At 37.8% G+C, this 16,769-nt stretch overlaps 3 protein-coding genes across 4 annotated transcripts; 1 reads left to right on the top strand and 2 right to left on the bottom strand.

The window, feature by feature from the left end:
• Positions 1-1,062: 1,062 nt before the first annotated feature.
• LOC311288525 (uncharacterized protein) lies at positions 1,063-4,865 on the bottom strand. Its single transcript, XM_084405958.1, has 3 exons — positions 4,772-4,865; positions 4,624-4,682; positions 1,063-4,481 (listed from the first exon to the last, which is right to left on the bottom strand). Exons 1-3 carry the CDS (start codon positions 4,792-4,794, stop codon positions 1,195-1,197), a joined length of 3,369 nt encoding a protein of 1,122 aa, XP_084262084.1. The 5' UTR covers positions 4,795-4,865; the 3' UTR covers positions 1,063-1,194.
• A 593-nt stretch (positions 4,866-5,458) lies between these two features.
• Positions 5,459-6,525, bottom strand: LOC311288121 (E3 ubiquitin-protein ligase RNF182). The gene is made up of 2 exons (XM_084405373.1): positions 6,027-6,525; positions 5,459-5,924 (listed from the first exon to the last, which is right to left on the bottom strand). Exons 1-2 carry the CDS (start codon positions 6,454-6,456, stop codon positions 5,866-5,868), a joined length of 489 nt encoding a protein of 162 aa, XP_084261499.1. The 5' UTR covers positions 6,457-6,525; the 3' UTR covers positions 5,459-5,865.
• A 2,523-nt stretch (positions 6,526-9,048) lies between these two features.
• Positions 9,049-14,298, top strand: LOC311288641 (uncharacterized protein). Of its 2 annotated transcripts, XM_084406151.1 has the most exons (3): positions 9,049-9,100; positions 9,657-9,925; positions 13,440-14,298. In XM_084406151.1, exon 3 carries the CDS (start codon positions 13,510-13,512, stop codon positions 14,104-14,106), a length of 597 nt encoding a protein of 198 aa, XP_084262277.1. In that variant the 5' UTR covers positions 9,049-9,100; positions 9,657-9,925; positions 13,440-13,509; the 3' UTR covers positions 14,107-14,298. The 2 variants fall into 2 exon arrangements, with proteins under 2 accessions (XP_084262277.1, XP_084262278.1); XM_084406152.1 differs by lacking the exons at positions 9,049-9,100; positions 9,657-9,925 and adding an exon at positions 13,290-13,330.
• The last annotated feature ends 2,471 nt before the right edge of the window (positions 14,299-16,769 follow it).

Raw genomic sequence — 16,769 nt, 5'->3', positions numbered from 1 at the left:
TCTGACATGGCAAAATCATGGTGACCAGGAAGAGATATTTCTTTTTTTAAACTGGTTTCATTCATCTCAATATCACAATTAAGTGAACGGGAGTGGATTTGAAATATTTTCAATAATATTTATTTATTTAATATTTTTTCCCAAGTGTTCATTCATTTTTCTTCTCTCTACTCTACTCTAAACATTTTAAACAAAACATGTTCACTTGGGAACATTGTTACCCATGTCCTTAATTTCACTATTAAATTAAATAGATCAATAAATAAAAATCACTTCTTGATGTGGGGAGTGACATTATTTTGATAGAAAAACAACCACACAAACTCAAGTTACGTTTTAGCATTGGATTTGTTGGATTCTGTTTGACAATTAACCAAGCTGGCATCATCATGTAAACTCAATTGCTTACTCACTGGATATTGGCTAAAGGTCCTTATTTCTTGCCACTGTATAGGTTGAATAAAGTTTAAGTGCCTGATCTTAACCAGAGTATATTTCTGAAAGTCTGGTATTCAATTTCATAAAAATACTTCCTTAAAGTACAACAAGCATATTAATGATCTTAAAAGTTCCAGAGATTAAAAGTTACTGCACAACAGGAATGACCCGGCTAGAGCAGAAAGATAAATAAATAATTAACCAATGCGGAAATAAACTATTATTTTCAATGCGTGATTAAGTTTCAGCTCTGCATTTTGCCTGAACAACTAAAATCATAGTTTTTTAGTAGCACTCATAAAAGGCAACTTGGGAATTTCCAGCAAACTGAGCCCACATCCATGGGGATTTTGGGAACTAAACTATTAGGAAATCAAATGCATGTTCACCCGTGTACAATATGAGCCCATCTCCACATAAGTAAACTACTTTCACTTTGTTCATCAACAAGAAAACTTCTTAAACTTACATTTTTTAGGCTATTACTGTATTAACACTCAGTTTGATATAAGACATCTTAATCTCAATATATTGCTATGCTTGAAAAGAACATGGGAGAAATATTAACCAAAATTTATATTAACAAATGCTGTTTATCAAAGGGAAGTAAAGAGAACACTATATGAAACTCAGAACTCACAAATTTAATGCAAATGAATTTGATTACAGATCTGGCGCCATCTACCGACAGAAGAGAGAAACACCTCACATTGCAGTCTGTCGGTAAATACAGATGAAATCTGCAAGAGGCAGATCTCATTCTTTGGTAATTGTGACCAACAAAGTGGTATTGGGTATCAGTGTTCCCTCATAAAATGGATCAGTACCCTCTGCTGTTGATGTAGTATGATCCAGCTGTGGCTCAGAGGAATAGACATGTTGAGGTAGAGGATAGTCGTCTGTAAATGACAGCTGAGATTGTGTGGTGATGTCTACAGCAGCTGTTGTCATAAGCTCAGGTCCACTTAAATCCAATTCACTTTCATCAGTTTCATTTTGCAAGGCCAAGGTCATAGAGGAATTGCCTATTTGTGTGTCATAAAGCAGCTCTTTAAAGATTTCTTCCATCAGTTGTTCTGAGGCGTTTTGATCACTTACGGGATCCACTTCTTCCTTTGCCTTGCTGACAGCAGAAGGTGGTTTAGTTAAGGCGGCGCTTCCTGCTATATCTGAAAACCGAACTGGTTTATAATGGTTAAGTCCTGTTTTTGTTGAAGACATGTTGAGGTTTGATTTGGTTGAGACTTTATTAAACGGATTAATGTACCTTCCGACAACAAAGCTGCTTGTGGGACTTGATGCCTGGGACACACCGACAGCACTGAAGTCGAGATCCATTTTTGAGATTGGAGCTGTTTCAAAGCTGTTGTTGATGTTAGCTTTACGGTGATGCTTGTTAGCAAGTCTGAATATAGTCGACAAGCTGTTGGTTTTATGACTACGAATATCAGCAGCTCTATATATTGCAGATTGAGAGGATGGGATTGCATAGATATTCTTGTTTGACTTTTTTCCAGATCTTTTTCCTTCTTGAGTCACTTCAACCTGCCTTCCAGTCACAACGCTGCTTGTTGGTCTCAATAATTCACTAATATTTGTTTGTGCTACTCCAACTGAGTTTCTGTCCTTCGTAACTTCCATTGTCGGATTTACCAGACCTTCACGTTCCTTCACGTACCTGTGAAGTGTCTGGATAACAGCATTGTCCATTTGAGGAGATCCAGTCATTTTGTTCATAAGAGAAGACTTGAGGATCGGAAGAACAGGCTTTGACGTGGGATTCCAATGACTGTTGCTAGATTTCATGGACGCCAAGTACTTGTTGGGTCCAACAAACCTACTGTCTGAGGATCTCGTTGGTATTTCACCTTGGTTAGATTCAGTCTGAGCTTGAGTGTTCTGTGCTGAAGTAAACCTGTTTGAAATCCAATTCGGAGATGTTTTTGACTGGACTTCATCCAATTTTGATCCGTCATACCCTATTTTAGGATGCTCCATTATTGCACCAAGACCCGCTAAAGTATTTGTGCCGATTACTTTCTTCACTAAAGCTTGACCTCTAACAGCATGGTGCTTTGGAGCGTCAGACTTGGCGTTACTCGCAGCTTCAGTTGAAGAGACGGTTTCACGCTGAGGTCCATTATCAAAAGAATCAGGTTGTTTTACTTGGCTTGCTTCAATGTCCTTGATCTGGAAAAGTGTTTTTTTATAGCTATTAGGCATCAAGGATTTGTGAGCAAGCGCACTTAGGGTGTTACGAGGATGAGCAGGGGCATGTTGCACATTAGATAAAGAGTTTATGAAAGACTTTTGGACAGAGTGCATTTCTGTTTTTTGTAGAGTTGTATGCAACGTAGGGGCAAATATGAAATCTCCATAAGCAAATGGCTTTTTAGAAGTCAGATAATATGGTCGTGAATATTCAGATGTGCCTTGAGGACCAGACACAAATGGACTAACGTTGTGGACGTTCTTCATTGTGTAACCCGGCACGAGACTTGGGACTGGATCATTTTTGGTGACTAATGATCGGAATGTATTTTGGACGGAGGAATTCAGATCTGTCCTGTCTCGCGCATTATGCTGACTTGGCTTCTTTAATGAATTAAATGTTGAGTCTGGTAGATTCAAATGTACATCATGTTCTGAAAACATGGTGTTCTTTGCAAAGTGCATTTGTGGGGTCAAATGTGTGCCCTGTTTTGACTGGTTGGATAGCGCAAACGTCGGTCTTCGGATGCCACTGTTTTCATCTGATAAAGACTCTTTGTAAGAGCGGACACCTATGATCTCTGAAGGCCTGATAGCAGACATGCCCGTTACCAAATTATCATACTTCTTTTGACTGTGAAACATTTGAATGGGCGTAGAACTTGGACTGCTTTGTCCCTGATTTTGGTACCCATTTTGTGTCTGTGTCAATTGAATGTCCTTGAAAGTGTATCCGCTCATGACCGATTTTGCATTTCCATACTCAAAACTACTTGGCGGATTTTCTCTTGAGCTGGCGACCCTTTCAGAGTTAGACTGCTTGACCTGATCATGTTGAGAAGAAAACATCTGAGCTTTTATTAAGGGAAGGATGCTTTGACCTCTATTTGAATTTGATATCTTAATCACAGGAGTTATTGGGGTTTGAACGGCTGGAGGTTTGAACACCTTGGAAAGAGATACACCCCTCATGTTCTCATCGGAAGTGGCTTCGGCCCCAGCATACAAGTCACGTGGCGATGATTTGCTCGCTTGCTTATTTGCTCTTACAATTGAGAGAGACGGATTTGATGGTACAAATTTTCTCAGCACTTTTTGATTCTTGTGTTGAAGCAAGTTATCAAACAGGATGTTTTCATCACTTGTGTGCCTCATGTCGTGCTTCACAGTTGAGCTTCCAGACATGTAATTAGCTGGAATTCTTTCAGCATGTGCCGGTCTGATGATCGGCTGGGCAGAAACATTTTCCCTCAAATAGGGTTCATTGATTCCTAATGGTCTTGAACTGCCTGAATACATTTCTGATTTAGGTTTTGAAATATGCTGATAGTCAAATGACCCAGGACCATAATCATTTGCTGCATGCATTTCATTCCTCAGACCTGTTCTCATCAGCCACGGGGGCAGATTAACATCACTAGAGCTCTTTTGGTTCTCGGTGAAGTGTAAAGAATTTTGTTCCTGTTGGACTGTTTGGAAAGCATAGCTTCTTTTGGCATCAATTCCATCATCATATTTGACGCTTGACAATTCAACAGGATTCTTTAGGAGTCTACTATTGACATTGGATGAGGTGTTTGGGACTGAACGGTAATAGATAACATCTGCAGAGGCTCTTGCCTCAGTGGGACTGAAGCTTGGATTTTTGGCATTGCCATCATTTCTCTGGCCGTATAGAGAGGAGTTGATCCTCGGCAGCGGATATTGGCTTTTAAATTGTTCTACGTTCCTTTGAAGAGTGCGTCTTACTGAATTTTGGGTGGCTGGATTAACACTTCTGAAATTTTCCAACGCCTGTTTTTTGATCTTTGGATAATTTTCCGTGATGTCTCCTAAAGACATAATATACTTAAGTTATTTCTAAATAGATATGGCAGCAATTTTAAAGCCAGCTTATTTCAGTGTTTTCTGAAAAACACCTAAAACCGTTCTAAATATTTACAGACTCAAATTATTCTTGGAACTAAATCTTACCTACTGACAGTTCAGGAAAACATCCCACAACAGTTAGAATCAAACAAACCAATGGCAGTCTATAGAAAAAAAGTAGTCATTTTTGTAAGAATTATAATAATGGAAAAATGGGTTTATGAACTGTTGCAATTAAGCACTGAATGCTTACCTCAGATAGTATTGAAGAGACATGCTTCAAAGACTAATGAACTTTTGTGCCAAACAAACTTCTTTTTTTTATCACACCTGCTCAAAATTACCCTGCTGATGTGGGCTCACTGAAACACTAATATTGTTGATCAGTATCTGCTGATCACTGATGAGGCTCACCTGAATGCATTTAAAGCTATACACACACACACATTCGCAAACGCACACTCACATATCTCTATGGGTCCTAAAAATATTATGAAAATGTGGGATCCTTTCTGAAAACAAGACAAACAGTGTGCTAAACTTGTCATAAATATTATAAAAAGTTTTATTCGGTACACATGTAGAGGTATACAGTAAATCATATCATATACAGTACAAAATATGTTCTCTTAATAATAAATGTAAAATACTTAAAATAAATATATAAAAATAATTTGTGATCTTGAAACTTGGACAGTACAAACATAATTGAGACTCTTTGATACAAATGTAACACAGAAAAACTCCTTATAATTATACTAATTAAAAGGATACAACAAATACAGGTAACATTTAACAATTCTTCCATACAAATAAATTACCATTAGAAAAGGAGTAAACTTCCTTTTCTTTCCATTACTTAGTAACAGCAAACAACAGCACCAAAGAGATGACATTGGCCTAAAATGAATAATCTATTGGCAATGTGATTCATTTCAGCAAAAAAAAAAAAAAAAAAAGAAGCTTTTTTAACATGTTTTGTTCTTATGTTTATGGGTTGCTCTGGGGCGACCGTTAATTTCTGTTATGGCAACAAGCCACACCCAACAGCAAACAGTCCCACAGGCAGTGGCATTCCACCTCTTCATTGGAAATACAAACAAAAACACATCATGGCATTCATATATTCCCATTGCGAGGTGTCAAATCACTCATAATAAGCGCCAAGCAGGGTAGCCTACTGACACCAACAGACATTGAAGGGTCCACGTCCACCCCAATTATTCAGATTATAAGTAAATTTGATTGCTTGATTGAACACTGATTACACCTGGTCCATTAAATCGTGCATGTGTGGCTTTGAGGAATGTCTGAGAACAACAGTTGAGACGATCAACAACTTCGATTTCACATCATGTAGCAGGACATCATTGCCAGGTCCCTCATGTCTTCATCAGTCAAACAATCTGAAAACACAAATGACAATTAGTATTTAGGTACTCAATGAATGTATTAAACGCAGACTATGCCAGTTTATAACGAGCACGTTATCGAGGTGAAATACTCACTTCTCCGCACACGTTCCCCGGTGACTCTTTTGCACAGGCGCCGTATGCTTTTCATCAGGTGTCCCTTTCGGGATGTAGGAGCAGGAGTCGGTGAAACGTCCTCTTTTGGTGGGCTGGACGCGTCCCTCTCGGGCTCCTCAGTGTCATCATCGTCATCCGTGCATTCCTCCGAGCTGCGAGCGGTTACTATCCGCTCAAAAATGTCCTCGTCTACCGGTAGGTTGTCCTGGACTCTCTCCGCCGACAGCGAGGTGGAGTGACGGCACAGCGGACACAATATCCGGGGTCCGGTAACGGGACTCTCCGCGGACCTCGCGAGCGTCAACAGGCAGCTCTCACAAAACGAGTGTTTGCAGCTCAGGTGTCGAGGACACCTCCGACTTACGTTGTAAGTCCGATAGCAGATTCCGCACTCCGTTTCTGGAGCCATGATGTCTTGGTTGCTTGTTTCTTGTTGCGAACTCCTCTTAGTTGACAGCAAAGTCAAGTGCCGGTGACTCACCTCGGGGATTCTTATATAGGCTAGTTTGGTGAAGGCGGGTGTTGGAGGGAGGCGTGTTTCTTAGGGAAACTTCCTTTAGCAACAGGACTTGCGTTTCCAAACAAACTGTGATGTCATCGGCTCTAAGCGCGGTGATGTCATTTGCCCTCCAAATACATGACCTTACATAACAACAAAAGTTAAATCAGATTGCCCTACGTGTCTTACCATGTTTTTACAGATGTAATTGTTATTTACGTTTATAAATAGAAATGGGGCGAATTTAGGTTGATTGGGATACTTTTACCAAGTAGCAAAGTGGCAAAAGGTGTCACCCTGAATTCACCCCTAAAGCTTGGGATTCCCCGTTTACTTTTTTTGCCAGGCATTTTAGATTTATGAAAACATCTTCCCATCATCAAAGGGAAAACCGAAACCTTTCCACAGTGTGTGTGGGTAGATCTTACTAGGGTTAATTCTGGTAAATCTAGTAGGCCTAGTAAATCATTGACAAAAGAGGGGGATTTCAGGTTGTTGTTTTTTTTTTTTTTTTTTTAGATATAAGGTGACATTTAAACTTGTTATACTCAGAATTATGTAAGGTTGTTAAAACTGTAAAAAAAATTGTATAATAATAATAACCGGCAAAGTGTGTAATCCGGCATTCTATACATTGCCTAGGCATTCTATACAATACTGGGATTTCACACTTTGCCGGTAACATTTTTAATATATATATATATATATATATATATATATATATATATATATATATATGATATATGTGTGTGTGTATATATATGTATGTTTTATATAGGACAATGTCAAATAAATGGCCTTTTTTCTTTTTTCCCTACATAGTTTACCGGAATCAACGTCTTTATGAAACACTGAGTGCCCCAATAGTGTAGGCTAAGTTTGGAGGAAACAACTGTTTTATAAAAATAAACAATTAATTACAGTAAGGGAAATACAATACACCAGAGCTAAGAGCCTTATCCAAACAAAACCACTCTACCTCACTGTGCGATTTCCCAGAATGCACCCCCTCCCGTTTTCTCCCTCCCCGTCCATTCCCTTACTTGGGCTTGGGTGTGCCTCTGACTCGAAACTGGCTTCAGCCGGCTTGGCCTTCCCTCTGTGCTTTCTGCCGCGGGACATTGTTCTTCAGAACCCACATCTGTAATCTAATGCTTTTGTGTTTAGATCGAAGTTCAGAGTTTATCAACATTTTTAAGAATTCTTTAATCTTTTTCAGTGTATGTGGGCTTAATAATGCGTGCACTTTATTTGAACAGCATTATGAGTTTATGGCTTTCCAGACTCATAAACCCAATTTAATATGACACACACAATATAATATAATAACTTCTGTGTTTTCCAGTACATCCTGAAAGAGGAGTCATGACATATTATACGTGATCAAGACTAAAAAGGTCAAAGGAAGTTGAGAAAGCCAACCGTGGGAGGTGGGTTGAGGATATGTCACTTCCAGACAAGTTCAACGTGCTGTTAAACACTCACTACAAAACAAGACATGTGACCGTCTGCACGATCTTGTGAGACTCAAGGGCAAAACACTTTTAATCATTTACTCATGTAACAACACCAAAATGCCAATCAGTTATTAGCCTATTGCCCATGGGTTTTCCATGTTAGTGCAGATATTATCTGTCTGTGAAAAGTATTGTGTCCTTTTTTAGCGTCTACAGGCCTAATAATGCCCCAACTTTATTTGAACAGCGCTGATAAGTGAAATTATTGATATTTAATGGCTTTGCGGATGCATAAACCTCCCTCTTTTGAATTTGGCATGATGTTCTTTAGTGCTTAAAAGAAGTAATCCAGTAATAAAAATGTCATGATGACTTGTTTTATGCGGAAAACAAAAGAACATATTTTGAATAAGGTCTCGCCTGTTTCTGTCCATATATAAAAGTTAATATGGTCCGAAACAACACAGGACCCAAGTGACTTAAACTGTATTGGTTTTTATTTTATTTTAAGATCAATCCAGAAAAGTTTATATAAGGTGTATGCACTTCATATGCACTTTGAAAAGGGGTCTAACCTTTTCCACCAAGAAATTGTCTCTTTTGTTCATTTAAGCTGCACAAATAAATCATTACAAAATGTACATTTGAATCATTTGGTAAATTATATTGCTCTTTATTTGACTTTATTTCACAGCACTGTACTCTAAAAAAGATGGTTCTTCTTTAAAGGTAATTTACATATAGTAACATTTAGAACCTTTTTATTTTCTATTTAGAACCTTTATATGCTGGAATGGTTCTTTGTGTTAGAGTTTAGGGTTCTTTATTCCCCCTTTTTTTTCAAATCTGTAACTGTCAAAGCCTCCTCATTTCTGATTTTCTGGAGCTCAGCTATACAACTACACAGACTGTCAACACACTCTCAACAGGTAAATTATTTATTTCCTAAAATGTCTATAAATTCTAACTTTTGTAAGTTGTAGCGTAGCTAAATTGTAACCGGTTTCCTATACCAATCATGTCTCTTTCTCTTTTTAATTTAACAGAACATGTAAGTGTGAGCAGCTCTGTTCAGTTAATCTTCTCTTCTCCACAAAGTAAGTAACAGAGATATTGAATCTATGATCCATATGTCCGTATGTACTTAAACATGCAGTCACAAAAAACATCATAGCTATCCCATGAGTCATCTTTTTTTTTTTTTTTTTTTACACAGTACAGGGCAATCATACTGTAATTTTTTTGCTAATTTTGATCTTCATAAACATAATTGAGAGCATTGATAATTTTAAGCATTTTTTGCTACAACTAGATATTATAAGACCAGTCAGATAGACTGAAAAAAAAAAAAAAAATTTATATATATATATAAATAATATTAATAATACTAATATACTAATGAAAATAAACTATTGTTGTAAAGGTTATTTGTAACACCATTAAGGTCCTATATGACTTCCAAAGCATGGCTCTTCATGGAATCGGTTCTCTTTAGCACCAAACCCTACACTGGTACTGTTTAGAACCATCGACTGTATCGAAAGTAAAGTACATTTGAAAAATAAAATGATGTAAAAGTAATATTTTGCATAGTGGCACATCCATGAAAGCATCCCACAGCAACAATAGCTCTTGTGCGGTTCCCTCTCCTAGTAACCAAGTCATCTCTTGATAATACATGTCAGTGAAACCAGCTCCCACCCTAGCGATACGAAGCATGGCATCAGGGGAGGCAAAGAGACTGAAAGAAAGAGACAACAGTAAACGTGTGCAGCGTAAAAGCAGGTGGTGTTAAACGGTGACAGAGCTGAGTCAAGAGTTTGTTTTCCGTGACTTAAAACTGACCCCATAATGGACCCTGTCCTCGCGTTTGAAAAGGCACAAACCGCTTCATCTTGAGAGAAAACCGAGGCGCTGGACTGGTGAGTGAAACTATCATCCTTCTCTCACACTTTGAGCTAATATGAATAGATACATGAATATATATTCACTATTGTGTGGCCAGTTTTCTTGAATAAATATCCTAAGTGTAGAATTTCAGTGTAGCTACATTCATTCTTTCTGAAAACAATATCATTGTGTAAGCAAGTCACAACCAGATTTCAAGTGTTTTTGGTTGATGTTGTGTGGTATTTCAGATATAATCGTAGATTGCCACTACAAATGTAAACAAATAAACACTTGTGCATATTTAGATCTGCAACACTTACATTTAAATACATGTTAAAGTCCACGTCTGCACTTTGTTGCTGTAATTCTATAGAGACTTGCATTGCTAAGCAGCTTCTCCTGTGAGTGATGGTTGCTTTGACTTTATTTCCCCATTGAGAGTTGGATTGAAACTGCAACACTAATAAGACAACAGAGTCAGACAGCTGGGTATATTAGAAGTAAATGGCTCTAAACAATTCCGTATTTGTCACTTTTCGTATATGTGCAGTTATCATACATTTTTTGAGACCTGTGAAACTGTTTCCCATTCATTAAATGTGCACAAGAAAGCTAAACCTGATGAAATCCTCATGAATATGTGTTGTAACTCCAATACCAGAGATGACACTTTAATATTTACCATAATGTTAGTACACAATAATCATAATCATGTGGTCTATGTTGTGGTGATGTTTTGTTATTGTGCTAAGACAGTTTCTCAACATTACAGCACAAAAGTGATTTCATGTCTGAGAAGTGACTTGTGAAACTGGGTCAGTTCCACTTATTTATAAACTAGATTAAGCAGGTTTAATCTGGTAAATAAAAAAGTGAAGTATTTCATCTTTATATGCATGTAGGCTATATATGTAAAATAGTTATGGATATACCAGCTATAGCAATTAAAACTTGCATTTTTCATTGAACGGTCAATTAATTTTTCATATGGCTCTTACAAAGTATTGTAATTTTAGCAGTGAAACACTGTAAAAATGCTACAGTAAAAACCTGTTGGTTTACCAGTAAGTTCGCTTACTATAAGTAGATCAAACGTGACATTTTGTGTAATTTTACAGTAAAATACAGTTAAAAAGTATAGTTTTTGGAAGTGAAAAAGAAAATGTAATCATGTAAATTTGCATTCCCAGAATTCCCTGTATGTGTGACATTTTCATATTGGATAGATTCTCATTTAAATAATGTTTCTTCTTAGTTTTTATCAGTTGTATGAGTTATGTACATTATTTTAGTGGTAGTGTTTTGTGTTTGTGTGTATTTGCACCTTCTACATAATTAGGATTTATGTCATCTTGTGGAAAAAACTACTTCTGATGAGAATTTTTTTATTTTTTTTATTTTTTTTTTTTTTTTATGCAAATGCTTTGCCCATCTGTGGCACCACTGCTTCTTATGCTGCCTTCACATGCTGTCAGAATTATCATAAATATGAACTGCCTAGTTAAAAATTGGACATGAACGGCCAAATTTTGACACCCAAGGTCCCGAGTTGGTAGCCTGGTAATACCAAACTCTGCTACTTCACTTTGCTTCATAGACAGAGTCTGGAAGGGCATAATAGAAAAGCGTTTTCTTTCTCGCGGGGGGGGGGCTTGTCTGAAGTTTAAAATCATTGGTTCCCGTAAGCCAATCACATAACGTTTGGTTATGGCGTGTGTTATGCGCATGCTCAGCCGCATCTAACTTCCACTGTAAACACATGTATGATGCGAAAACAAAACCATCGAGCGAAATACCGGAGTGAACATGGCTGTGAACGACTTTTGCAGATTATGTGAAGTAAATCTACGCATCCACGGTACAATCAGCGTCTACGTCACGGCTCTCAGCCCGCCCTCTGTTCGTTGATTGGCCGGCTGTTTTGAGGCCGGAGGAAAACGGGGAAAACGGTCGCTATCTCAGACTGAGTACAGAAGCGAACTGAAATTGAGCGGAAGTACGAAGTCTGACGTAGTCAGGCTACCGAGTTGGGCGAGTCATAAACGTTAAACATGGCGGAGGGGAGAACGATTGCTGCTGTGATTACTATTCTTTATTAGTTTTTTTGTTTGTTTTTTATTTTTCACAACAGCTAAATCGTCTTGTCTTGTATTTAGTGCATATTTACATATATGAATAATCATTTGAAGCATATTGTGTGTTTTATACACTGCGAAAATAGCTTGCATTTGACCGAAATTCCACAAACGTCAGCAGCTGACTGCGTTGTGAATGTTTACGGTTTTCAATGAAAAGACGCTTAATATAATTTTGGCTGTAATAAGATTTTGCCAATAAATAGGCATGAATATAAACCCGGTGTTCTCCATGATTCCTGTTCTTTCCGACAACAAAGCACTTGAACGCGGCGATCTCGTAAACTTCAGAAGTGGGTAGAAGGAATTTTTTTGATAACACGCGAAGACAGCATAAGATGAGAGTTTGAGATGTTTTAAAGTCCCCCTGCGGTGAAAATCAAGCTTTTAATGTTGTTTATCAGTCTATGGGGTGTTTTAATATGCTTTAAGACAAACCGTGGGCAAATTCATAAGTCTACACCATTGCGGAGTATTTTCTCCTTTAAACTGCATTAAACCAAAGACGGTCTCAAAAATCACGGTTTAAAATCGCTGGTGTTTCTGACGTCACAAACTACATTGTAAACAATCAGATCAACATGAGATCATCAAGAGTGGATCTCTGAGCTGGTGTGAGTGAATGGAGGTGGGGGCTAATTGTTAAGGAAAAAACTTTTAGATGTGTCATTTTGGTGATCAAAGATGAGTTTTAAGGGATACAATTATTGACTACATGCAGTCGACCTTAAAATTGTATGTTTATATGAAAATGTTTAGCCCTACCGCACCCATTATGATAGACCTACAGGAAAAAAAAGTTGACTCTTTTTCTTTTCAATGGCTTAACTTGAAGTGCAATGCCTTGGCAGTCCTTAACATATGACTAATCAACATCACTAGCATTAATGCTGTTATTGTTACAGCTTAACAGATTGCAGCTGACCTTTCTAGCTAGCTAAACTATTGCAATAATGTAATTCCACTATTGCACAGTGTTGCCGCTTGGCAACACAGACATTTGATCGATTTACCAAAAACTAATTTCATAAAAATTCATCATAACTTACCTGAGGTGATGTTTCCGATTTTTTTGTGTATGTGATATGGGCTCGTCCTTGTTTGTCACTGATGTTTTAGTTTGCTTTCAGCAGCTACCGACAAGAGACGGCAGTCTGTCAGAAATCGCGCCACAGAAAAAAAAACTGCATGTCATGTGACTTAACCAAAGCACATCATTGGCTAAACTAAGATCTTCTCATTCCAACAAAACCACAAGAATGTTTTCTTAAAGAGACAGTGGCAAGGAAATTAACACAAAGAGTATGTTGCCATGTGGCCACACCATGAGGACATTCAAAATATATCACCAAAAACTAACATTCTTTCTCACTGAACAGCTATTTAAAAATTTAAATCACTTTTTTTCTAGGTTAATTCAGACCCTGGAAGTCCCTCCTGAAGTTTCAAAGCTCCGTGGCATCATCCCGGCTTCCTCCATCATGTCAGAGACTCGACCAACCCCTGCACAAACTGAGCTGCCTTCAGAGTCTCCAGAGGTGGAGTGTCCAGTCTGCTATCAGGAGTACGACCAGGACTCTAAACTCCCGCGCATGCTGGAGTGCCTTCACGTCTTCTGCACGGAGTGTCTCCGCAAAATCCAGCTCACTCCTTTGCACCCGCCTGACCCCAACAGCGCCCCTTCAATCTCCTGCCCCCTGTGCCGCCACTCCACCCCGCTACAGGGTGGCGACGCTCACTCTCTCCCCTGCAACTCACGGATTCTCGCCCAGCTCCCTCCCGTTGCCTTCCGCCTGCCGGCGTCGGTGTCGGCCCGGCTGGCCACGGTGACCCAGCGCCTGGTTCTGTCCCTGGGGGAGAGGGATACCCGCTTCATAATCCTGCCCACTGTTAGTCTGAGGGTGGAGCAGATGGGAGACCGCACAGAACGGGGAAACCTGCATCGAGAGAGGGAGGGTTTGAGGAGACACAAGAAGAGCCTGATGTTTGTTCAGGTTCTGGCTATCATCTTCTGGATTACGTTCGTGCTGACTTGTGTTTTGGGGGTTGTGTTTGGGCCAAGATTTTTTCACAATTAAGAAGTTAAGGACATGGGTGTATATCTTCTAAATGCATTCATTTATTTATTATGTCTCTGCATCTTCCAAATGAGAACTTTTAGTAGATTATAAATAGATCATTTTGATGACTGACAGGTTGGGCAATTAAATCTACATTTGCCCTAAAATATTTGAACTTTTAAAATGTTTGAATGTCATTGGATTAAAAAACTAAATATAAGCCAATTGGCATTTTTAGATAGCATGAGCAGTAAGCAAAACATTTAGTTTTTTTTAAAGATACAACAATATAGTATTGTGAACAACTGGTTGACAAATGCCAGAGGAACATAAATAAGAGCTACATATGGCAATTCATCTGTTCAAAGAAATACCTTAGTAATAAAAACGCCATTGCCGTGTTGCTTTTACAACATTTCAAATCCCTCAGTTCTTGCCATCTCGGAAAAGCCAAGCTAATGTTGATTCTTGTTTTATTACGAGCTCTGTCTCGTTCTCTTTTTGCCAGCAGACTCTCCTCTGTTCGGCGTTTGTTTAAAACGGGTGATTCCTGGAGGTTTGAGATTTAGCTTCTCCATGTCAACCTTTCTCACTCGTAACTGTCAAATAACCTCTGTCACTCCCACGCCAGACACATGTCAAAGCAGCCGGAGCAACTTCTCTCTATTTTCAGATATGACGAGATGCGCACGGGCGAGTGACGCATGTACACAATTCCCCACCAAAACCATACGACAGGTCTAAAATAGTCTTACCATAGTAAATCAGGGTGAGACAAAAACACGTTTTGGAAGAAGAATTGATGGTGTATTGACTCATGATTTAAATTTAAACAAAAAAAAGTTACATAGTGTACCCTAAAAAGAAATGGGAAAATTGCGAGGTTAGTTTTGACAATAGCTCTACTCTCGTGTCATGAAGATTTTATTTGGTTTAATATTTTGTTTAATTCAATTTATTTTATACATTAAAGTGTTCAAATACCTTATGGGCCCTCTCTATATGAATTAATTTTGTTCATATTACAATGTGTGTATAGTCTTACAATTATCTCTGTCCTTGACTGTTATGTGAATATTCATCTACATAATTTTGTAAATAAAGAATGATATTCTCTCTTTTCTCTAATTTTATGTATGTTGTTTTTTTAAGCAAACATGTAGAATATAGAAAAGAAAACCTCATTGGTTTTTTAATTTGAAACAACAACAATGATTGGCATTTTAATGAAGTGGTTGAATGCAATGCAGCATCATGGAGACCTCAGAATGGGCTTTTTCAGAAATGATAATGAGTCCCTCTTGTGGATGATACACAGGGATACATCTGTGAACGGTTTTGATTGCATGGCAAGGTGTGCTGGAAATGACTGAAAATATTTGCATATAAAATTGGAGATGAATACTGTTATCCTTTTTAGTCATTTTCTGTATATACACAAACCTTAAATTTTTGTTTACAAACATTGAACATTGCCACTAAAATTGTCTAGGAAAATAACATAACCCTGATAGCAGTGTTTCTTGTCATGCTACATGTGGCATGTTGTAAAAATGAAAAAATGAAGTTTATTGACAATGATTTGAGAATAATTTGTTATGAAATAGGCCTATCTACAGTAAAACTCATATTTACAATGTATTATAGTCTAGACTCTAGTATATGGTTTTTCAGTATTATTTCAACGGTAAAAATAAATGAAAAAGTATAATTAAATTTTTTTAATATATTTTAAGAATTGTTATTATTTATATTCATGCTTATTCATGCTATTCAACAAAATTGCTAAGGTGGCATTAAGGTGTGACTGTTTTCTTGCCTTCAAAGCCTGACTGTGAGAACCAGTAGCATTCCAGCGTTAACATTTAATAGGTTCACCTACTGAATGAACACGCCCCATTTACTGAGTCGGTTTTGAATATGAGCCAGGTTCAGAGCAGCACTGATGTTGACAATAGATTTTTTTTTTTGTCATAAACAAATCGTTTTTTAAAGTATAGGTTAATTGAATGATTAAATTACTCTTTCATAATTGTCCCTCCATTGACACCTACGCAACTACCACTTTGACTCTCCGAAAAGTTCATAAAGAGATCGTAAAACTAATTCATATAAATTGAGCGGTTTAGTCCAAATTTAATGAAGAGACTCGATTGGTTTATATGATGAAGATATTTAATTTAGGCTTTTATTCACATTTAAACACTGATCAGCAAACATAAACAGAAGCTCAACCAAACCTGCTTGACACGCAAGAACAAACATTATTGGTTCTTGCTGAAATCCGAGAGCTTTTTGTCCCTCCATTGACAGCTACACAGCTACCACTTTGATGCTTCAAAAAGTTCATAAAGAGATTGTAAAACTATTAATTGGGCTCATATTCAGGCATGTTCACTTGACTTGTGAGAACCAATGAGTTTCATTCTCGCGTTACGCAGCACATTTGAGCTTCAGCAAGAACCAATGAGGTTTGTTCTCAAGCAGGTTCGGTTGAGCTTGTTTAATGTTCGCTGATCAATAAAATTTGGACTAAATCTCTCAATTCATATGAATTAATTTTACAATCTCCTTATGAACTTTTTGAGGCGTCAAAGTGGTAGTTGCGTAGCTGTCAATGGAGGGACAGAAATCTCTCCGATTTCTTCAAAAAGATCTTAATTTGTGTTCCGAACATGAAC

Source organism: Rutilus rutilus (genome assembly GCF_951802725.1).
Source record: "Rutilus rutilus genome assembly, chromosome: 3".
In the NCBI taxonomy this organism is placed as follows: Eukaryota; Metazoa; Chordata; class Actinopteri; order Cypriniformes; family Leuciscidae; genus Rutilus; species Rutilus rutilus.
The sequence above is the reverse complement of the archived record's forward strand: the minus strand, read 5'-3'. Positions and strand labels throughout refer to the sequence as shown.

Bases quoted from the DNA above. Each gene is read 5' to 3' on its own strand.
- LOC311288525 (XM_084405958.1), bottom strand. From the start codon at position 4,794: ATGTCTCTTCAATACTATCTGAG. The intron at 4,683-4,771 runs GTAAGCATTCAG...TTTTTTCTATAG, and splicing joins TCTCTTCAATACTATCTGAG to ACTGCCATTGGTTTGTTTGA. The intron at 4,482-4,623 runs GTAAGATTTAGT...TTATGTCTTTAG, and splicing joins TTTTCCTGAACTGTCAGTAG to GAGACATCACGGAAAATTAT.
- LOC311288121 (XM_084405373.1), bottom strand. From the start codon at position 6,456: ATGGCTCCAGAAACGGAGTGCGGAATCTGCTATCGGACTTACAACGTA. The intron at 5,925-6,026 runs GTGAGTATTTCA...TTGTGTTTTCAG, and splicing joins CGGGGAACGTGTGCGGAGAA to ATTGTTTGACTGATGAAGAC.
- LOC311288641 (XM_084406151.1), top strand. From the start codon at position 13,510: ATGTCAGAGACTCGACCAACCCCTGCACAAACTGAGCTGCCTTCAGAG.